This window comes from Hyla sarda (genome assembly GCF_029499605.1).
Source record: "Hyla sarda isolate aHylSar1 chromosome 1 unlocalized genomic scaffold, aHylSar1.hap1 SUPER_1_unloc_21, whole genome shotgun sequence".
Taxonomy (NCBI): domain Eukaryota; kingdom Metazoa; phylum Chordata; class Amphibia; order Anura; family Hylidae; genus Hyla; species Hyla sarda.
Window position 1 is genome coordinate 76,121 of NW_026607583.1, and position 23,996 is coordinate 100,116.

The 23,996-nt window shown below is 48.3% G+C and overlaps 1 protein-coding gene across 1 annotated transcript in view; it reads left to right on the forward strand.

Annotated features, from left to right (window-relative positions):
• The window catches only part of LOC130298114 (uncharacterized), a 99,115-nt gene that overhangs the window by 32,538 nt on the left and 42,581 nt on the right, over window positions 1-23,996 (forward strand). Inside the window, 3 exon segments of the mRNA XM_056551009.1 lie at window positions 8,348-8,474; window positions 8,659-8,847; window positions 20,060-20,770. Coding sequence (XP_056406984.1) covers window positions 8,348-8,474; window positions 8,659-8,847; window positions 20,060-20,770 — 1,027 coding nt within the window.

Sequence of the window (23,996 nt, forward strand, 5' to 3'; positions counted from 1 at the left end):
AGGTGACACTGCTGGGAATGCTGGGACATTATACAGTAATGGAGGGGTCTGGTGATGACTGGAGAGGTGACACTGCTGGGACATTATACAGTAATGGAGGGGTCTGGTGATGACTGGAGAGGTGACACTGCTGGGACATCATACAGGAATGGTGGGGTCTGGTGATGACTGGAGAGGTGACCCTGCTGGGATATTATACAGTAATGGAGGGGTCTGGTGATGACTGGAGAGGTGACACTGCTGGGAATGCTGGGACATTATACAGTAATGGAGGGGTCTGGTGATGACTGGAGAGGTGACCCTGCTGTGACATTATACAGTAATGGAGGGGTCTGGTGCTGACTGGAGAGGTGACACTGCTGGGACATTATACAGTAATGGAGGGGTCTGGTGATGACTGGAGAGGTGACACTGCTGGGACATTATACAGTAATGGAGGGGTCTGGTGATGACTGGAGAGGTGACACTTCTGGGACATTATACAGTAATGGAGGGGTCTGGTGATGACTGGAGAGGTGACACTGCTGGGAATGCTGGGACATTATACAGTAATGGAGGGGTCTGGTGATGACTGGAGAGGTGACACTGCTGGGAATGCTGGGACATTATACAGTAATGGAGGGGTCTGGTGATGACTGGAGAGGTGACACTGCTGGGACATTATATAGTAATGGAGGAGTCTGGTGATGACTGGAGAGGTGACACTGCTGGGACATTATACAGTAATGGAGGGGTCTGGTGATGACTGGAGAGGTGACACTGCTGGAAATGCTAGGACATTATACAGTAATGGAGGGGTCTGGTGATGACTGGAGAGGTGACACTGCTGGGACATTATACAGTAATGGAGGGGTCTGGTGATGACTGGAGAGGTGACACCGCTGGGACATTATTCAGTAATGGAGGGGTCTGGTGATGACTGGAGAGGTGACACTGCTGGGACATTATACAGTATTGGAGGGGTCTGGTGATGACTGGAGAGGTGACACTGCTGGGAATGCTGGGACATTATACAGTAATGGAGGGGTATGGTGATGACTGGAGAGGTGACACTGCTGGGACATTATACAGTAATGGAGGGGTCTGGTGATGACTGGAGAGGTGACACTGCTGGGACAATATACAGTAATTGAGGGGTCTGGTGATGACTGGAGAGGTGACACTGCTGGGAATGCTGGGACATTATACAGAAATGGAGGGGTCTGGTGATGACTGGAGAGGTGACACTGCTGGGAATGCTGGGACATTATACAGTAATGGAGGGGTCTGGTGATGCCTGGAGGGTGACACTGCTGGGACATTATACAATAATGGAGGGGTCTGGTGATGACTGGAGAGGTGACACTGCTGGGACATTATACAGTAATGGAGGGGTCTGGTGATGACTGGAGAGGTGACACTGCTGGGACATTATACAGTAATGGAGGGGTCTGGTGATGACTGGAGAGGTGACACTGCTGGGACATTATACAGTAATGGAGGGGTCTGATGATGACTGGAGAGGTGACACTGCTGGGAATGCTGGGACATTATACAGTAATGGAGGGGTCTGGTGATGACTGGAGAGGTGACCCTGCTGGGACATTATACAGTAATGGAGGGGTCTGGTGATGACTGGAGAGGTGACACTGCTGGGACATTATACAGTAATGGAGGGGTCTGGTGATGACTGGAGAGGTGACACTGCTGGGAATGCTGGGACATTATACAGTAATGGAGGGGTCTGGTGATGACTGGAGAGGAGACCCTGCTGGGACATTATACAGTAATGGAGGGGTCTGGTGATGACTGGAGTGGTGACACTGCTGGGATATTATACAGTAATGGAGGGGTCTGGTGATGTCTGGAGAGGTGACACTGCTGGGAATGCTGGGACATTATACAGTAATGGAGGGGTCTGGTGATGACTGGAGAGGTGACACTGCTGGGACATTATACAGTAATGGAGGGGTCTGGTGATGACTGGAGAGGTGACACTGCTGGGACATCATACAGGAATGGTGGGGTCTGGTGATGACTGGAGAGGTGACCCTGCTGGGATATTATACAGTAATGGAGGGGTCTGGTGATGACTGGAGAGGTGACACTGCTGGGAATGCTGGGACATTATACAGTAATGGAGGGGTCTGGTGATGACTGGAAAGGTGACCCTGCTGGGACATTAAACAGTAATGGAGGGGTCTGGTGCTGACTGGAGAAGTGACACTGCTGGGACATTATACAGTAATGGAGGGGTCTGGTGATGACTGGAGAGGTGACACTGCTGGGACATTATACAGTAATGGAGGGGTCTGGTGATGGCTGGAGAGGTGACACTGCAGGGACATTATACAGTAATGGAGGGGTCTGGTGATGACTGGAGAGGTGACACTGCTTGGAATGCTGGGACATTATACAGTAATGGAGGGGTCTGGTGATGACTGGAGAGGTGACACTGCTGGGAATGCCGGGACATTATACAGTAATGGAGGGGTCTGGCGATGACTGGATTGGTGACACTGCTGGGACATTATACAGTAATGGAGGGGTCTGGTGATGACTGGAGAGGTGACCCTGCTGTGACATTGTACAGTAATGGAGGGGTCTGGTGATGACTGGAGAGGTGACACTGCTGGGACATTATACAGTAATGGAGGGGTCTGTTGATGGCTGGAGAGGTGACACTGCTGGGACATTATACAGTAATGGAGGGATCTGGTGATGACTGGAGAGGTGACACTGCTGGGACATTATACAGTAATGGAGGGGTCTGGTGATGACTGGAGAGGTGACACTGCTGGGACATTATACAGTAATGGAGGGGTCTGGTGATGACTGGAGAGGTGACACTGCTGGGACATTATACAGTAATGGAGGGGTCTGGTGATGACTGGAGAGGTGACACTGCTGGGGACATTATATAGTAATGGAGGGGTCTGGTGATGACTGGAGAGGTGACACTGCTGGGACATTATATAGTAATGGAGGGGTCTGGTGATGACTGGAGAGGTGACACTGCTGGGAATGCTGGGACATTATACAGTAATGGAGGGGTCTGGTGATGACTGGAGAGGTGACACTGCTGGGACATTATACAGTAATGGAGGGGTCTGGTGATGACTGGAGAGGTGACTCTGCTGGGACATTATACAGTAATGGAGGGGTCTGGTGATGACTGGAGAGGTGACACTGCTGGGACATTATATAGTAATGGAGGGGTCTGGTGATGACTGGAGAGGTGACACTGCTGGGAATGCTGGGACATTATACAGTATTGGAGGGGTCTGGTGATGACTGGAGAGGTGACACTGCTGGGACATTATACAGTAATGGAGGGGTCTGGTGATGACTGGAGAGGTGACCCTGCTGGGACATTATACAGTAATGGAGGGGTCTGGTGATGACTGGAGAGGTGACTCTGCTGGGACATTATACAGTAATGGAGGGGTCTGGTGATGACTGGAGAGGTGACACTGCTGGGACATTATATAGTAATGGAGGGGTCTGGTGATGACTGGAGAGGTGACACTGCTGGGACATTATACAGTAATGGAGGGGTCTGGTGATGACTGGAGAGGTGACACTGCTGGGAATGCTGGGACATTATACAGTAATGGAGGGGTCTGGTGATGACTGGAGAGGTGACACTGCTGGGACATTATACAGTAATGGAGGGGTCTGGTGATGACTGGAGAGGTGACTCTGCTGGGACATTATACAGTAATGGAGGGGTCTGGTGATGACTGGAGAGGTGACACTGCTGGGACATTATATAGTAATGGAGGGGTCTGGTGATGACTGGAGAGGTGACACTGCTGGGACATTATACAGTAATGGAGGGGTCTGGTGATGACTGGAGAGGTGACTCTGCTGGGACATTATACAGTAATGGAGGGGTCTGGTGATGACTGGAGAGGTGACACTGCTGGGACATTATATAGTAATGGAGGGGTCTGGTGATGACTGGAGAGGTGACACTGCTGGGAATGCTGGGACATTATACAGTAATGGAGGGGTCTGGTGATGACTGGAGAGGTGACACTGCTGGGACATTATACAGTAATGGAGGGGTCTGGTGATGACTGGAGAGGTGACACTGCTGGGACATTATAAAGTAATGGAGGGGTCTGGTGATGACTGGAGAGGTGACACTGCTGGGACATTATACAGTAATGGAGGGGTCTGGTGATGACTGGAGAGGTGACACTGCTGGGAATGCTGGGACATTATACAGTAATGGAGGGGTCTGGTGATGACTGGAGAGGTGACACTGCTGGGACATTATACAGTAATGGAGGGGTCTGGTGATGACTGGAGAGGTGACACTGCTGGGACATTATACAGTAATGGAGGGGTCTGGTGATGACTGGAGAGGTGACTCTGCTGGGACATTATACAGTAATGGAGGGGTCTGGTGATGACTGGAGAGGTGACACTGCTGGGACATTATACAGTAATGGAGGGGTCTGGTGATGACTGGAGAGGTGACACTGCTGGGACATTATACAGTAATGGAGGGGTCTGGTGATGACTGGAGAGGTGACACTGCTGGGACATTATACAGTAATGGAGGGGTCTGGTGATGACTGGAGAGGTGACACTGCTGGGACATTATACAGTAATGGAGGGGTCTGGTGATGACTGGAGAGGTGACACTGCTGGGAATGCTGGGACATTATACAGTAATGGAGGGGTCTGGTGATGACTGGAGAGGTGACACTGCTGGGACATTATACAGTAATGGAGGGGTCTGGTGATGACTGGAGAGGTGACACTGCTGGGAATGCTGGGACATTATACAGTAATGGAGGGGTCTGGTGATGACTGGAGAGGTGACACTGCTGGGACATTATACAGTAATGGAGGGGTCTGGTGATGACTGGAGAGGTGACACTCGTGGGACATTATACAGTAATGGAGGGGTCTGGTGATGACTAGAGAGGTGACACTGCTGGGACATTATACAGTAATGGAGGGGTCTGGTGATGACTGGAGAGGTGATACTGCTGGGAATGCTGGGACATTATACAGTAATGGAGGGGTCTGGTGATGACTGGAGAGGTGACACTGCTAGGACATTATACAGTAATGGAGGGGTCTGGTGATGACTGGAGAGGTGACACTGCTGGGACATTATACAGTAATGGAGGGGTCTGGTGATGACTGGAGAGGTGACCCTGCTGGGACATTGTACAGTAATGGAGGGGTCTGGTGATGACTGGAGAGGTGACACTGCTGGGACATTATACAGTAATGGAGGGGTCTGGTGATGACTGGAGAGGTGACACTGCTGGGACATTATACAGTAATGGAGGGATCTGGTGATGACTGGAGAGGTGACACTGCTGGGACATTATACAGTAATGGAGGGGTCTGGTGATGACTGGAGAGGTGACACTGCTGGGACATTATACAGTAATGGAGGGGTCTGGTGATGACTGGAGAGGTGACACTGCTGGGACATTATACAGTAATGGAGGGGTCTGGTGATGACTGAAGAGGTGACACTGCTGGGACATTATATAGTAATGGAGGGGTCTGGTGATGACTGGAGAGGTGACACTGCTGGGACATTATATAGTAATGGAGGGGTCTGGTGATGACTGGAGAGGTGACACTGCTGGGAATGCTGGGACATTATACAGTAATGGAGGGGTCTGGTGATGACTGGAGAGGTGACACTGCTGGGACATTATACAGTAATGGAGGGGTCTGGTGATGACTGGAGAGGTGACACTGCTGGGACATTATACAGTAATGGAGGGGTCTGGTGATGACTGGAGAGGTGACACTGCTGGGACATTATACAGTAATGGAGGGGTCTGGTGATGACTGGAGAGGTGACACTGCTGGGACATTATACAGTAATGGAGGGGTCTGGTGATGACTGGAGAGGTGACTCTGCTGGGAATGCTGGGACATTATACAGTAATGGAGGGATCTGGTGATGACTGGAGAGGTGACACTGCTGGGACATTATACAGTAATGGAGGGGTCTGGTGATGACTGGAGAGGTGACACTGCTGGGACATTATATAGTAATGGAGGGGTCTGGTGATGACTGGAGAGGTGACACTGCTGGGACATTATACAGTAATGGAGGGGTCTGGTGATGACTGGAGAGCTGACACTGCTGGGACATTATACAGTAATGGAGGGGTCTGGTGATGACTGGAGAGGTGACACTGCTGGGACATTATATAGTAATGGAGGGGTCTGGTGATGACTGGAGAGGTGACACTGCTGGGAATGCTGGGACATTATACAGTAATGGAGGGGTCTGGTGATGACTGGAGAGGTGACACTGCTGGGACATTATACAGTAATGGAGGGGTCTGGTGATGACTGGAGAGGTGACACTGCTGGGACATTATAAAGTAATGGAGGGGTCTGGTGATGACTGGAGAGGTGACACTGCTGGGACATTATACAGTAATGGAGGGGTCTGGTGATGACTGGAGAGGTGACACTGCTGGGACATTATACAGTAATGGAGGGGTCTGGTGATGACTGGAGAGGTGACACTGCTGGGACATTATACAGTAATGGAGGGGTCTGGTGATGACTGGAGAGGTGACTCTGCTGGGACATTATACAGTAATGGAGGGGTCTGGTGATGACTGGAGAGGTGACACTGCTGGGACATTATACAGTAATGGAGGGGTCTGGTGATGACTGGAGAGGTGACACTGCTGGGACATTATACAGTAATGGAGGGGTCTGGTGATGACTGGAGAGGTGACACTGCTGGGAATGCTGGGACATTATACAGTAATTGAGGGGTCTGGTGATGACTGGAGAGGTGACACTGCTGGGACATTATACAGTAATGGAGGGGTCTGGTGATGACTGGAGAGGTGACTCTGCTGGGACATTATACAGTAATGGAGGGGTCTGGTGATGACTGGAGAGGTGACACTGCTGGGACATTATACAGTAATGGAGGGGTCTGGTGATGACTGGAGAGGTGACACTGCTGGGACATTATACAGTAATGGAGGGGTCTGGTGATGACTGGAGAGGTGACACTGCTGGGACATTATACAGTAATGGAGGGGTCTGGTGATGACTGGAGAGGTGACACTGCTGGGAATGCTGGGACATTATACAGTAATGGAGGGGTCTGGTGATGACTGGAGAGGTGACACTGCTGGGACATTATACAGTAATGGAGGGGTCTGGTGATGACTGGAGATGTGACACTGCTGGGACATTATATAGTAATGGAGGGGTCTGGTGATGACTGGAGAGGTGACACTGCTGGGAATGCTGGGACATTATACAGTAATGGAGGGGTCTGGTGATGACTGGAGAGGTGACACTGCTGGGACATTATACAGTAATGGAGGGGTCTGGTGATGACTGGAGAGGTGACACTGCTGGGACATTATACAGTAATGGAGGGGTCTGGTGGTGACTGGAGAGGTGACACTGCTGGGAATGCTGGGACATTATACAGTAATGGAGGGGTCTGGTGATGACTGGAGAGGTGACACTGCTGGGACATTATACAGTAATGGAGGGGTCTGGTGATGACTGGAGAGGTGACACTATTGGGACATTATACAGTAATGGAGGGGTCTGGTGATGACTGGAGAGGTGACACTGCTGGGAATGCTGGGACATTATACAATAATGGAGGGGTCTGGTGATGACTGGAGAGGTGACACTGCTGGGACATTATACAGTAATGGAGGGGTCTGGTGATGACTGGAGAGGTGACACTGCTGGGACATTATACAGTAATGGAGGGGTCTGGTGATGACTGGAGAGGTGACACTGCTGGGACATTATACAGTAATGGAGGGGTCTGGTGATGACTGGAGAGGTGACACTGCTGGGACATTATACAGTAATGGAGGGGTCTGGTGATGACTGGAGAGGTGACACTGCTGGGACATTATACAGTAATGGAGGGGTCTGGTGGTGACTGGAGAGGTGACACTGCTGGGAATGCTGGGACATTATACAGTAATGGAGGGGTCTGGTGATGACTGGAGAGGTGACACTATTGGGACATTATACAGTAATGGAGGGGTCTGGTGATGACTGGAGAGGTGACACTGCTGGGAATGCTCGGACATTATACAATAATGGAGGGGTCTGGTGATGACTGGAGAGGTGACACTGCTGGGACATTATACAGTAATGGAGGGGTCTGGTGATGACTGGAGAGGTGACACTGCTGGGACATTATACAGTAATGGAGGGGTCTGGTGATGACTGGAGAGGTGACACTGCTGGGACATTATACAGTAATGGAGGGGTCTGGTGATGACTGGAGAGGTGACACTGCTGGGAATGCTGGGACATTATACAGTAACAGCACTGGAGGGGTTGGGGTGATGACTGTATCATTGTGTGTCAGGTTCCTATAAGGTGTCAGGACGTGGCGGTCTATTTCTCCATGGAGGAGTGGGAGTATGTAGAAGGACACAAGGATCAGTACAAGGATCAGGTCATGATGGAGGATCAGCAGCCCCTCACATCACCAGGTAATAGACATGACTATATACACACGTCCTCTCATTATTTTACATAGTTACATAGTTACATAGTTACATAGTTAGTACGGTCGAAAAAAGACATATGTCCATCAAGTTCAACCAGGGAATTAAGGGGTAGGGGTGTGATTTGTATGTAAAGAATGAATTCAGTCTCTGTATGTGTTCCCTACAGTCAGATCCAGTAAGAGAACAGCACCAGAGAGGTGTCCCCGTCCTCTTGATGAGCAGAATATGGAGGACATTACTACAGGGAAAGATCTGATCTATATTAAGGCTACAGACATAAAGGAAGAAGAAGAAGAGACAGATGTGAGCGGTGATGAGCAGTATAAGGAGGACATTCATACAGATAACCGCACAGGTGAGTAGTAACCACTAAATACAGAGAAGGGTCACAGATTCTACTCAGTCACCGGCTGCAATAATCACAGAAAAAAATAATGCTCATATATGTTACTCACTAGGTCATCCAGATGCTATACAGGTCTTTTTTGTTTGTCTTCTGTATTTGGCTCACAAATCCCTCTGTTCTGCTGCTCACTTATTCTGACATAAACTGCTCAGGAAGGGGAGTGTCCGAGGCAAGCACTGAGCCCGCCCTCACTCACCATTCATTCATTCATTCTTTTTATCCAATCACTGCAGTCTGCTCTGTAACCCCCTCCTCTCTGCTTTCATGCTGCAGTCTGATAGGACAGGAGTGAGCACAGAGGAGTACTAGTCCTGCCAGGTCTGTGCTTCAGCTGGGACAGAGATGATGCTGCAGCCGGACAGGATTATGTTTTAGATCTGTGGTCTCAAAGTGTGGCCCTTACTGATACTGAGCATGCGTTTTGTTTTTAACCCCTTAAGGACCAGGCCAATTTTATTTTTGTGTTTTAGTTTTTTCCTCCTCGCCATCTAAAATCCGTAACTCTTTACAATTTACATTCACAGACCCATATGAGGCGCGACCAATTGTACTTTGTAATTACATCAATCATTTTACCATAAAATGTACGGCAAACACAAAACAAAAGACATTTTTTATAAAAACCACAATTTTGCTAATTTTGTCAGGTTTTGTTTTCACGCTGTACACTTTACGATAAAAATTAAGTTTTCTTTATTCTGTGGGTCAATTAGATTAAATACTTATCTCAAACTTTTTTTTTTTTACAAAATCAGTATGTTTAAAATCGCCCTATTTTTACCATCTCTACCTTTTTCTTTTTTTTTGTATTCGAGACGGTATGAGGGCTCATTTCTTGCACCATGACCTGTAGTTTTTTTTAGTTCCACTTTTGTATATATGTGACTTTTTAGTCACTTTTTATAAATTTGAAAACATTTTTGGTGAATGTGATGGCCCCATGTCATTCACCGTACGGCATCATTAACATTATGTTAACCTGTTGGGGACGGAGGGCATACCTGTACGCCCTTCGCCAACTTCCTTTCCATAATGCGGGGCCATGCGTCCTAGTGGGTCGGGCCCAGCCTCTAACAACGGCCAGAACCCGTGGCTAGTAGCGCGTGGGACTGATCACGGTGCAACGCACTATTAACCCTGTAGACGCGGCGTTTAAAGTTGCCCCCAAAGTAGCCCTCTATGGGATAACAATGATCAGTATAAGAGATCAGTGTGTTCAGTGTTATAGTCTCCTGTGGGATAACAATGATCAATGTAAAAGATCAGTGTGCAGTGTTATAGTCTCCTAAGGGATAACAATGATCAGTATAAGAGATCAGTGTGTGCAGTGTTATAGTCTCCTATGGGATAACAATGATCAGTATAAGAGATCAGTGTGTGCAGTGTTATAGTCTCCTATGGGATAACAATGATCAGTATAAGAGATCAGTGTGTGAAGTGTTATAGGTCCCTATGGGATAACAATGATCAGTATAAGAGATCAGTGTGTGCAGTGTTATAGTCTCCTATGGGATAACAATGATCAATGTAAAAGATCAGTGTGTGCAGTGTTATAGTCTCCTATGGGATAACAATGATCAGTATAAGAGATCAGTGTGTGCAGTGTTATAGCCTCCTATGGGATAACAATGATCAGTATAAGAGATCAGTGTGTGCAGTGTTATAGTCTCCTATGGGATAACAATGATCAGTATAAGAGATCAGTGTGTGCAGTGTTATAGTCTCCTATGGGATAACAATGATCAGTATAAGAGATCAGTGTGTGCAGTGTTATAGTCTCCTATGGGATAACAATGATCAGTATAAGAGATCAGTGTGTGCAGTGTTATAGTCTCCTATGGGAGCTTTAACGTTGCAAAAAAAAAGTGAAAAAAAAAGTTAATAAAGATCATTTAACCCCTTCCCTAATAAAAGTTTGAATCAAGTTTGAAAAATCCAGTGTAAATAAAAATAAACATATGTGATGTCGCTGCGGCAAAAATTTCCGAATTATAAAAGGATATAGTTAAATAAACCGCATGGTAAATGGCATACGCACAAAAAAATTGCATTTTTTCTTACATTTTGTTGCACAATTATTTTTTTTTTCCCGTTTCGCCATAGATTTTTGGGTAAAATGACTAATATCACTGCAAAGTAGAATTGGTGGCGCAAAAAATAAGCCTCATATGGATTTTAAGGTGCAAAATTGAAAGGGTTATGATTTTATAAAGGTAAGGAGGTAAAAACGAAAGTGCAAAAATGGAAAAACCCTGCGTCCCCAAAGGGTTAATCATTATTATATTTTTTTTTTATTAAAATTGGGAAAGGGGTGATTTAAAAGAAAACTGTCACCCTGATCACCCACACTAAACCCAATACACAAAGGGTTATAGTGTGGGTGACCAGGAGTGCAAAGAAGGGTCACTTACCAAATTCCCTCCAGTGGCTCCTGTGATATTGCCCAACAAATGTCCCGTGCTCAGTTCGGTTACCCCCGATGGCTGTCCGCCCCCTGCTTCTTCCTGCCCCCTGAAACAATCTGCCTCTATTAGTATATGCGCTCTGAGGCAGGAGAACAAGCGCAGTTAGTTTACAGACAGCTCTCATGTCCTAGTGACGGCCTCAGAGCGCGGCGCTCACGTGACATGCGACTCGCGTCACTAGGACGTTAGAGCTGTCTGTAAACTAACTGCGCTTCTTCTCCTGCCTCAGAGCGCAGCGCTCACGTGACATGTGACTCGCGTCACTACGACGTTAGAGCTGTCTGTAAACTAACTGCGCTTCTTCTCCTGCCTCAGAGCGCGGCGCTCACGTGACATGTGACTCGCGTCACTACGACGTTAGAGCTGTCTGTAAACTAACTGCGCTTGTTCTCCTGCCTCAGAGCGCGGCGCTCACGTGACATGTGACTCGCGTCACTACGACGTTAGAGCTGTCTGTAAACTAACTGCGCTTCTTCTCCTGCCTCAGAGCGCGGCGCTCACGTGACATGTGACTCGCGTCACTAGGACGTTAGAGCTGTCTGTAAACTAACTGCGCTTCTTCTCCTGCCTCAGAGCGCGGCGCTCACATGACATGCGACTCGCGTCACTACGACGTTAGAGCTGTCTGTAAACTAACTGCGCTTGTTCTCCTGCCTCAGAGCGCGGCGCTCACGTGACATGCGACTCGCGTCACTACGACGTTAGAGCTGTCTGTAAACTAACTGCGCTTCTTCTCCTGCCTCAGAGCGCGGCGCTCACGTGACATGCGACTCGTGTCACTAGGACGTTAGAGCTGTCTGTAAACTAACTGCGCTTCTTCTCCTGCCTCAGAGCGCGGCGCTCACGTGACATGCGACTCGCGTCACTACGACGTTAGAGCTGTCTGTAAACTAACTGCGCTTCTTCTCCTGCCTCAGAGCGCGGCGCTCACGTGACATGCGACTCGTGTCACTAGGACGTTAGAGCTGTCTGTAAACTAACTGCGCTTCTTCTCCTGCCTCAGAGCGCGGCGCTCACGTGACATGCGACTCGCGTCACTACGATGTTAGAGCTGTCTGTAAATGAACTGCGCTTCTTCTCCTGTCTCAGAGCGCGGCGCTCACGTGACATGTGACTCGCGTCACTAGGACGTTAGAGCTGTCTGTAAGCTAACTGCGCTTCTTCTCCTGCCTCAGAGCGCGGCGCTCACGTGACATGTGACTCGCGTCACTAGGACGTTAGAGCTGTCTGTAAACTAACTGCGCTTCTTCTCCTGCCTCAGAGCGCAGCGCTCACGTGACATGTGACTCGCGTCACTACGACGTTAGAGCTGTCTGTAAACTAACTGCGCTTCTTCTCCTGCCTCAGAGCGCGGCGCTCACGTGACATGTGACTCGCGTCACTAGGACGTTAGAGCTGTCTGTAAACTAACTGCGCTTCTTCTCCTGCCTCAGAGCGCAGCGCTCACGTGACATGTGACTCGCGTCACTACGACGTTAGAGCTGTCTGTAAACTAACTGCGCTTCTTCTCCTGCCTCAGAGCGCGGCGCTCACGTGACATGTGACTCGCGTCACTACGACGTTAGAGCTGTCTGTAAACTAACTGCGCTTGTTCTCCTGCCTCAGAGCGCAGCGCTCACGTGACATGTGACTCGCGTCACTACGACGTTAGAGCTGTCTGTAAACTAACTGCGCTTCTTCTCCTGCCTCAGAGCGCGGCGCTCACGTGACATGCGACTCGTGTCACTAGGACGTTAGAGCTGTCTGTAAACTAACTGCGCTTCTTCTCCTGCCTCAGAGCGCGGCGCTCACGTGACATGCGACTCGCGTCACTACGACGTTAGAGCTGTCTGTAAACTAACTGCGCTTCTTCTCCTGTCTCAGAGCGCGGCGCTCACGTGACATGTGACTCGCGTCACTAGGACGTTAGAGCTGTCTGTAAGCTAACTGCGCTTCTTCTCCTGCCTCAGAGCGCGGCGCTCACGTGACATGTGACTCGCGTCACTAGGACGTTAGAGCTGTCTGTAAACTAACTGCGCTTGTTCTCCTGCCTCAGAGCGCGGCGCTCACGTGACATGTGACTCGCGTCACTAGGACGTTAGAGCTGTCTGTAAACTAACTGCGCTTCTTCTCCTGCCTCAGAGCGCGGCGCTCACGTGACATGTGACTCGCGTCACTACGACGTTAGAGCTGTCTGTAAACTAACTGCGCTTCTTCTCCTGCCTCAGAGCGCGGCGCTCACGTGACATGTGACTCGCGTCACTACGACGTTAGAGCTGTCTGTAAACTAACTGCGCTTTTTCTCCTGCCTCAGAGCGCGGCGCTCACGTGACATGTGACTCACGTCACTACGACGTTAGAGCTGTCTGTAAACTAACTGGGCTTCTTCTCCTGCCTCAGAGCGCGCCGCTCACGTGACATGTGACTCGCGTCGCTACGACGTTAGAGCTGTCTGTAAACTAACTGCGCTTCTTCTCCTGCCTCAGAGCGCGGCGCTCACGTGACATGTGACTCGCGTCACTAGGACGTTAGAGCTGTCTGTAAACTAACTGCGCTTCTTCTCCTGCCTCAGAGCGCGGTGCTCACATGACATGCGACTCGCGTCACTACGACGTTAGAGCTGTCTGTAAACTAACTGCGCTTGTTCTCCTGCCTCAGAGCGCGGCGCTCACGTGACATGCGACTTGCGTCACTACGACGTTAGAGCTGTCTGTAAACTAACTGCGCTTCTTCTCCTGCCTCAGAGCGCGGCGCTCACGTGACATGCGACTCGTGTCACTAGGACGTTAGAGCTGTCTGTAAACTAACTGCGCTTCTTCTCCTGCCTCAGAGCGCGGCGCTCACGTGACATGCGACTCGCGTCACTACGACGTTAGAGCTGTCTGTAAATGAACTGCGCTTCTTCTCCTGTCTCAGAGCGCGGCGCTCACGTGACATGTGACTCGCGTCACTAGGACGTTAGAGCTGTCTGTAAGCTAACTGCGCTTCTTCTCCTGCCTCAGAGCGCGGCGCTCACGTGACATGTGACTCGCGTCACTAGGACGTTAGAGCTGTCTGTAAACTAACTGCGCTTCTTCTCCTGCCTCAGAGCGCGGCGCTCACGTGACATGTGACTCGCGTCACTAGGACGTTAGAGCTGTCTGTAAACTAACTGCGCTTCTTCTCCTGCCTCAGAGCGCAGCGCTCACGTGACATGTGACTCGCGTCACTACGACGTTAGAGCTGTCTGTAAACTAACTGCGCTTCTTCTCCTGCCTCAGAGCGCGGCGCTCACGTGACATGTGACTCGCGTCACTACGACGTTAGAGCTGTCTGTAAACTAACTGCGCTTGTTCTCCTGCCTCAGAGCGCAGCGCTCACGTGACATGTGACTCGCGTCACTACGACGTTAGAGCTGTCTGTAAACTAACTGCGCTTCTTCTCCTGCCTCAGAGCGCGGCGCTCACGTGACATGCGACTCGTGTCACTAGGACGTTAGAGCTGTCTGTAAACTAACTGCGCTTCTTCTCCTGCCTCAGAGCGCGGCGCTCACGTGACATGCGACTCGCGTCACTACGACGTTAGAGCTGTCTGTAAACTAACTGCGCTTCTTCTCCTGTCTCAGAGCGCGGCGCTCACGTGACATGTGACTCGCGTCACTAGGACGTTAGAGCTGTCTGTAAGCTAACTGCGCTTCTTCTCCTGCCTCAGAGCGCGGCGCTCACGTGACATGTGACTCGCGTCACTAGGACGTTAGAGCTGTCTGTAAACTAACTGCGCTTGTTCTCCTGCCTCAGAGCGCGGCGCTCACGTGACATGTGACTCGCGTCACTAGGACGTTAGAGCTGTCTGTAAACTAACTGCGCTTCTTCTCCTGCCTCAGAGCGCGGCGCTCACGTGACATGTGACTCGCGTCACTACGACGTTAGAGCTGTCTGTAAACTAACTGCGCTTCTTCTCCTGCCTCAGAGCGCGGCGCTCACGTGACATGTGACTCGCGTCACTACGACGTTAGAGCTGTCTGTAAACTAACTGCGCTTTTTCTCCTGCCTCAGAGCGCGGCGCTCACGTGACATGTGACTCACGTCACTACGACGTTAGAGCTGTCTGTAAACTAACTGGGCTTCTTCTCCTGCCTCAGAGCGCGCCGCTCACGTGACATGTGACTCGCGTCGCTACGACGTTAGAGCTGTCTGTAAACTAACTGCGCTTCTTCTCCTGCCTCAGAGCGCGGCGCTCACGTGACATGTGACTCGCGTCACTAGGACGTTAGAGCTGTCTGTAAACTAACTGCGCTTCTTCTCCTGCCTCAGAGCGCGGTGCTCACATGACATGCGACTCGCGTCACTACGACGTTAGAGCTGTCTGTAAACTAACTGCGCTTGTTCTCCTGCCTCAGAGCGCGGCGCTCACGTGACATGCGACTTGCGTCACTACGACGTTAGAGCTGTCTGTAAACTAACTGCGCTTCTTCTCCTGCCTCAGAGCGCGGCGCTCATGTGACATGCGACTCGTGTCACTAGGACGTTAGAGCTGTCTGTAAACTAACTGCGCTTCTTCTCCTGCCTCAGAGCGCGGCGCTCACGTGACATGCGACTCGCGTCACTACGACGTTAGAGCTGTCTGTAAATGAACTGCGCTTCTTCTCCTGTCTCAGAGCGCGGCGCTCACGTGACATGTGACTCGCGTCACTAGGACGTTAGAGCTGTCTGTAAGCTAACTGCGCTTCTTCTCCTGCCTCAGAGCGCGGCGCTCACGTGACATGTGACTCGCGTCACTAGGACGTTAGAGCTGTCTGTAAACTAACTGCGCTTCTTCTCCTGCCTCAGAGCGCAGCGCTCACGTGACATGTGACTCGCGTCACTAGGACGTTAGAGCTGTCTGTAAACTAACTGCGCTTCTTCTCCTGCCTCAGAGTGCGGCGCTCACGTGACATGTGACTCGCGTCACTACGACGTTAGAGCTGTCTGTAAACTAACTGCGCTTGTTCTCCTGCCTCAGAGCGCAGCGCTCACGTGACATGTGACTCGCGTCACTACGACGTTAGAGCTGTCTGTAAACTAACTGCGCTTCTTCTCCTGCCTCAGAGCGCGGCGCTCACGTGACATGCGACTCGTGTCACTAGGACGTTAGAGCTGTCTGTAAACTAACTGCGCTTCTTCTCCTGCCTCAGAGCGCGGCGCTCACGTGACATGCGACTCGCGTCACTACGACGTTAGAGCTGTCTGTAAACTAACTGCGCTTCTTCTCCTGTCTCAGAGCGCGGCGCTCACGTGACATGTGACTCGCGTCACTAGGACGTTAGAGCTGTCTGTAAGCTAACTGCGCTTGTTCTCCTGCCTCAGAGCGCGGCGCTCACGTGACATGTGACTCGCGTCACTAGGACGTTAGAGCTGTCTGTAAACTAACTGCGCTTCTTCTCCTGCCTCAGAGCGCGGCGCTCACGTGACATGTGACTCGCGTCACTACGACGTTAGAGCTGTCTGTAAACTAACTGCGCTTCTTCTCCTGCCTCAGAGCGCGGCGCTCACGTGACATGTGACTCGCGTCACTACGACGTTAGAGCTGTCTGTAAACTAACTGCGCTTCTTCTCCTGCCTCAGAGCGCGGCGCTCACGTGACATGTGACTCACGTCACTACGACGTTAGAGCTGTCTGTAAACTAACTGCGCTTCTTCTCCTGCCTCAGAGCGCAGCGCTCACGTGACATGCGACTCGCGTCACTACGACGTTAGAGCTGTCTGTAAACTAACTGCGCTTCTTCTCCTGCCTCAGAGCGCAGCGCAGAGTTAGAATTCTGCTGGAAGGCCTCCGTGCCGCTGACAATCAGATCACAATCCGTGCCGCACTGTATCTGCATTGATCACGGCATCTGAGGGGTTAATGGCGGACATCAGTGGAATCTCTGCTCCGATACTCACGGTCATGTATAGGACACAAATGTACGTCCTGGTGCGCAAAGTCATGTGCATTTACGTCATGTGTCATTAAAGGGTTAAAGTCCTTGCGCTGTTGTTTTTCTTGTCCCTGTTGTCTCCATCTTATATAGTCAGCAGGATTTCCATGTAGACGACTAGAGGAATAATTTGGGATATTTCCCAGCACTTCTGTATTGCTGTGGGCTCTGAACCGCCTCGGCTGTCGTCTGATTTGTGCCCTATGGATTGTTCATTGCTGCTGGATGGGAGTGTGATGGGGTCCAGGAGTGGGGTGTATGTGACCTGAAGACCCTATATTATGTCTACATTAACTATTTATTATCCGGAGGACGGGGAGAAGGTTCCATGATGTCACATGCTGCACTTATAATGTTCTACTAAAAAGACTATAAATATGGGCGCAGTGTTTAACCCCTTAAGGACTCAGCGTTTTTCTGTTTTTGCATTTTCATTTTTTCCCTCATCATCTTCTAAAAATCATAACGCTTTCAATTTTGCACATAAAATTCCATATTATGGCTCATTTTTTGCGCCACCAATTCTACTTTGCAGTGACATTAGTCATTTTACCAAAAAATCCACGGCGAAACAGAAAAAAAAATTAATTGTGCGACAAAATTGAAGAAAAAATTTCATTTTGTAACTTTTGGGGCTTCTGTTTCTATGCAGTAAATATTTCGGTAAAAATGACACCTTCTCTTTATTCTGTAGGTCCATACGATTATAACGATCCCCTACTTATATAGGTGATTTTGTCGCACTTCTGGAAAAAATCCTAACTACATGCAGGAAAATTTATACGTTTAAAATTGTCATCTTCTGACCCCTATAACTTTTTTTATTTTTCCGCGTACGGGCCGGTATGATGGCAAATTTTTTGCACCGTCATCTAAAGTTTTTAGCGGTTCCATTTTTGCATTGATCTGACATTTTGATCGCTTTAAAAAAAAATTTTTATGATATAAAAAGTGACCAAAAACACGCTATTTTGGACTTTGGAATTTTTTTGCGCGCACGCCATTGACCGTGCGGTTTAATTAAGGATACATTTTTATAGTTCGGACATTTCTGCACGCGGCGATACCACATATGTTTATTTTTTATTTACACAGTTTTTTATATATATTTTTTTAATGGAAAAGGGGGGTGATTCAAACTTTTATTGGGGAAGGGGTTAAATGATCTTTATTAACTTTTTTTCCCACTTTTTTTGCAGTGTTATAGCTCCCATAGGGGACTATAACACTGCACACACTGATCTCTTATACTGATCATTGTTATCCCATAGGGGACTATAACACTGCACACACTGATCTCTTATACTGATCATTGTTATCCCATAGGAGACTATAACACTGCACACACTGATCTCTTATACTGATCATTGTTATCCCATAGGGACCTATAACACTGCACACACTGATCTCTTATACTGATCATTGTTATTCCATAGGAGACTATAACACTGCACACACTGATCTCTTATACTGATCATTGTTATCCCAAAGGGACCTATAACACTGCACACACTGATCTCTTATACTGATCATTGTTATCCCATAGGAGACTATAACACTGCACACACTGATCTCTTATACTGATCATTGTTATCCCATAGGGGACTATAACACTGCACACACTGATCTCTTATACTGATCATTGTTATCCCATAGGAGACTATAACACTGCACACACTGATCTCTTATACTGATCATTGTTATCCCATAGGGACCTATAACACTGCACACACTGATCTCTTATACTGATCATTGTTATTCCATAGGAGACTATAACACTGCACACACTGATCTCTTATACTGATCATTGTTATCCCAAAGGGACCTATAACACTGCACACACTGATCTCTTATACTGATCATTGTTATCCCATAGGAGACTATAACACTGCACACACTGATCTCTTATACTGATCATTGTTATCCCATAGGGGACTATAACACTGCACACACACACTGATCTCTTAAACTGATGATTATTATCCCATAGGAGACTATAACACTGCATACACTGATCTCTTATACTGATCATTGTTATCCCATAGGGGACTATAACACTGCAGACACTGATCTCTTATACTGATCATTGTTATACCATAGGGGACTATAACACTGCAGACACTGATCTCTTATACTGATCATTGTTATCCCATAGGAGACTATAACACTGCACACACTAATCTCTTATACTGATCATTATTATCCCATAGGAGACTATAACACTGCATACACTGATCTCTTATACTGATCATTGTTATCCCATAGGAGACTATAACACTGCACACACTGATCTCTTATACTGATCATTATTATCCCATAGGAGACTATAACACTGCATACACTGATCTCTTATACTGATCATTGTTATCCCATAGGAGACTATAACACTGCACACACTGATCTCTTATACTGATCATTGTTATCCCATAGGAGACTATAACACTGCACACACTGATCTCTTACACTGATCATTATTATCCCATAGGGGGCTATAACACTGCACACACTGATCTTTCCCCCTGATCCCTGCAAAGCCATAGCTTTGCATGGATCAGCATAATAGGGGGTTGCTTGCTCAAGCCTGTAGCTCAGGCTTGGAGCAATCAAACGCTGATCGAATGTGACGGAGCGAGGTAAGGGGGTCTCCGCTGGCGTCCTAGCTGATCGGGACTACCGCGATAATCGGGCGTACATGTACGCCCTGGGTCCTTAAGAGGTTAAAGTTTTTATTGTTGTTTTTTTCTTTTTTACTTAAAAATAAAATCTGTGTTATTCTTGGCAGATTCTTGTAGCAGGAGATCAGAGGAGAATCTTATATCTTCAGATTATAAAGCAGATGATGATATCACACAAGATACATATGAAGAACATTCCATTATCCCAGATACACCCTCAGCCCTTCACAGCCAAGATCTGTCATCTCATCCTTATATACAGGTCCTGTCTTCTCACTCATCACAGGATGTTCAGCAAAATAAAAGTCACAAAAGGGGTGTTGGACATCAAAGAGATTGTGCAGGGAAGAAGCAATATTCATGTTCAGTATGTGGAAAATGTTTTACTTCTTAATCAAGTCTTGTTGAACATCAGAGAACTCACACAGGGGATAAACCATTTTTATGTTCAGAATGTGGAAAATGTTTTACTTTTAAATCACGGCTTGTTAGACATCAGAGAATTCACACAGGAGAGAAGCCATTTGTATGTCCAGAATGTGGAAAATATTTTATTCAGAGATCACATCTGTCTGAACATCAAAAAATTCATATTGGAGAGAAGCCAGTTTCATGTTCAGAATGTGGAAAATGTTTTATTCAGAGATCACATCTGTCTGAACATCAAAAAATTCATATTGGAGAGAAGCCATTTTTATGCTCAGAATGTGGAAAATGTTTTACTTCCAAATCATGGCTTGTTCAACATCAGAGAACCCACACAGGAGAGAAGCCATATTCATGTGCAGAATGTGGAAAATGTTTTACTCGAAAGGCAAGTCTTCTTATACACCAAAGAACGCACACAAAGTAGCCTTCTAACTTGTCAAATTGTACAAAAACTACAACATTGCAGTCAGTCACAAGAGAGATCACTTTAGAGCAATAAATTTACATGGGAAAAGTATTAGTATTCCAGAAAATATCTGATATACAAAATGCAAACAGAATCCAAATAACACATCTGTATATATGTCACCAGGTACTAGAATATTATATATATATAAATAATCTCCAAACAAATAAGAGAAAGAATGCGGCAGCTCACCAAAATCCTTCAGGCTTTATATCATGCGGGTGTACAGACAGGTGCAAATCACAGAGAAACGTCCCTTTCACACTGACTTGTGCTTCTTCTGGCTCCGGGAGCAGGAAGAAGCACAAGTCAGTGTGAACCGGACGTTGCTCTGTGATTTGCACCTGTTTGTACACCCGCATGATATAAAGCCTGAAGGATTTTGTTGCGCTGTCGCATTCTCTCTCTTATTTGTTTGGAGTTGCATTAGTCTAAGGACTTTATTGCTGAGCACCATCAGATAGAGGCATTTATGAGCGGCCGTATTATTGCCATCGGAGAAGGGATTTGTATCCCTCCCTGTGAATCCACGGTAGTGCCCGCTGAAAACTTCTCATTGTTACGAGTGATTAATAAAGATTTACTTTTCAGACATAAAGTTTCTTATCTATTTATCTCTATAATTTTGTCTGCTGGGAAATAATCCCCCATAACAATGTAGAGATATGATGTGTCCGCTGCTCCTCATGGTGAAGACCCAACAGGTATAATCCATGGGGAGCTGCTGGGACTGGATATTCCCCACCGGCCATGATTGACAGATCGCTCTTTGTTCACATATGTTACATATTATGGGATATTTCTCAATACATGTTCTCATTATCAAGGTTACAGGTTATCACTGAGATACACTGTACAGTGCTGGATGTATATATATAGAATCTAATGACATAGTACAATACTATTTCAGTACAGTGGGAGGATATACCATATATACACATGAAGTGTCCAATAAGAAAACACCCACCACCTAATGTATACCATGCCGGTGCAGTGCCGTAGATTGTGATTTGCCATAGATTGTGATGGAGTGACTCAGCAGTTTTCCCTGCTCGAGCGCTCCGCCTCCATCACATTCTATAGGCTGACACTCGCACAACCCCCCAACCATTGGTTACTGCGGGGGCTGGGGGGGCGAGTGTCACGTGACATATTTAATCATCAGGCATCGCAGCTCACGGCAGTCTCACTTGGGCTATCACAGGGACAGGATCTCTCCCTGTAATAGCCCGAAGCTGTACGGAGCTCTCATGGCGTCTGTGGCCCAATTCCGAGAGCGGTATTGGGCCACAGAAGCTAATACTTTTATTGTCACCCGCCAGCGCGCTCGCTCGACACCGCTATCGGTATGCCTATGCCTGATAGCGGCGTTATCAGCTTGTCACCCGCCAGCGCGATCGCTCGACAGTGCTATCAGGATCCCTATGCCCGCCCGCTGTTCTGCTCCCCGTCCCCTGTTAACTCTCAGGGAACGGGGAACAGAAAGTAGAGCAGCGCGCGCCGCTAAAGTAGTGCTGCGCATGCGCAGCACTACACAAATGCTAAAGTAGTACTGCGCATGCGCAGCACTACGCAAATAGCATAGGTAGGTAGTGTAGCCGTACATTAGTGTAGGTTGTAATTTAGCATAGTTTAGCATTAATAGTGAAAGGGGGTTAGGCACCACAACTCCCAGCATGCCCAGACAGCTAAAGGCTGCCCAGGCATGCTGGGAGTTGTGGTTTAGCTTAAAATAGACAGCAATGGGACCACAACCCCCAGCATGCCCAGACAGCTAAAGGCTGCCCAGGCACGCTGGGAGTTGTAGTTTAGGACTACAACTCCCAGCATGCCCAGATAGCTAAAGGCTGCCCAGGCATGCTAGGAGTTGTAGTTTAGCTTAGATTAGACAGTGAATGGACCACAACTCCCAGCATGCCCAGACAGCTAAAGGCTGCCCAGGCATGCTGGGAGTTGTAGTGCAGTGAAGGGACCAGAACTCCCAGCATGCCCAGACAGCTGAAGGCTGCCCAGGCATGCTGGGAGTTGTAGTTTTGGACTACAACTCCCAGCATGCCCAGACAGCTAAAGGCTGCCCAGGCATGCTGGGAGTTGTAGTTTAGGACTACAACTCCCAGCATGCCCAGAAAGCCAATGGCTGCCCAGACATGCTGGGAGTTGTAGTTTAGCTTAGATTAGACAGCAAAGGGACCACAACTCCCAGCATGCCCAGACAGCTGAAGGCTGCCCGGGCATGCTGGGAGTTGTAGTGCAGTGAAGGGACCAGAACTCCCAGCATGCCCAGACAGCTGAAGGCTGCCCAGGCATGCTGGGAGATGTAGTTTTACACAGGTATAAAGTAGTTAGCGTAGTGTTAGCTCAGTTTAGTGTTAGCGCAGTTTTACAGTTTTTAGCGTAGCATAGTGTTAGCGCAGTTGTAGCGTAGCTTAGTGCTAGCATACTTTTAGCGTATTTAGCGTAGTGTAGTGTTAGTGCACTTTTAGTGTAGTGTAGTATTAGCACAGTTTTAGCGTATTTAGCGTATTGTTAGCGTAGTCTTAGAGTAGTTAGCGTAGTGTAGTGTTAGTCCAGTCTAGTTGTACACGGGTGTAGTGTAGCTAAGTTAGTTTTACAGGCAGATGAAGTGTAGTTTAGAGAGTTTAGTGTGGGGTGTAGCTTAGCTTAGTCATAAAGTGAAGGGGCTACAACTCCCAGCATGCCCAGAGAGCCAAAGGCCGTCCGGGCAGGATGGAAGTTGTAGGCGGTAACAGGCTGGTGTTATTTAGGCTGGGGAGGGCCAGTAATGATGGTCCCCGCCCACCCTGGTATCGTCAGGCTGTTGCTGTTTGGTTGGTATTTGGCTGAAAATGAAGACTGGGAACCACACGTTTTTTTTTTTTTAATAAAAAAAAAAACATCTGTGGTTCCCCGTCTTTTCATTTTCAGCCAAATACCAACCAAACAGCAACAGCCTGATGTTACCAGGGTGGGCGGGGACCATCATTACTGGCCCTCCCCAGCCTAAATAACACCAGCCTGTTACCGCCTAGGCCCAAGAGCGCCATATTTGGCACTCTAGGCCTGTTGGTATCGGCTCTTCCTGGTACCCCTGTGGCGTTGGGTATCGGGGTACTAATTGGGGGTTAGCGCTAGCTGTTTTTGGGGCTAAC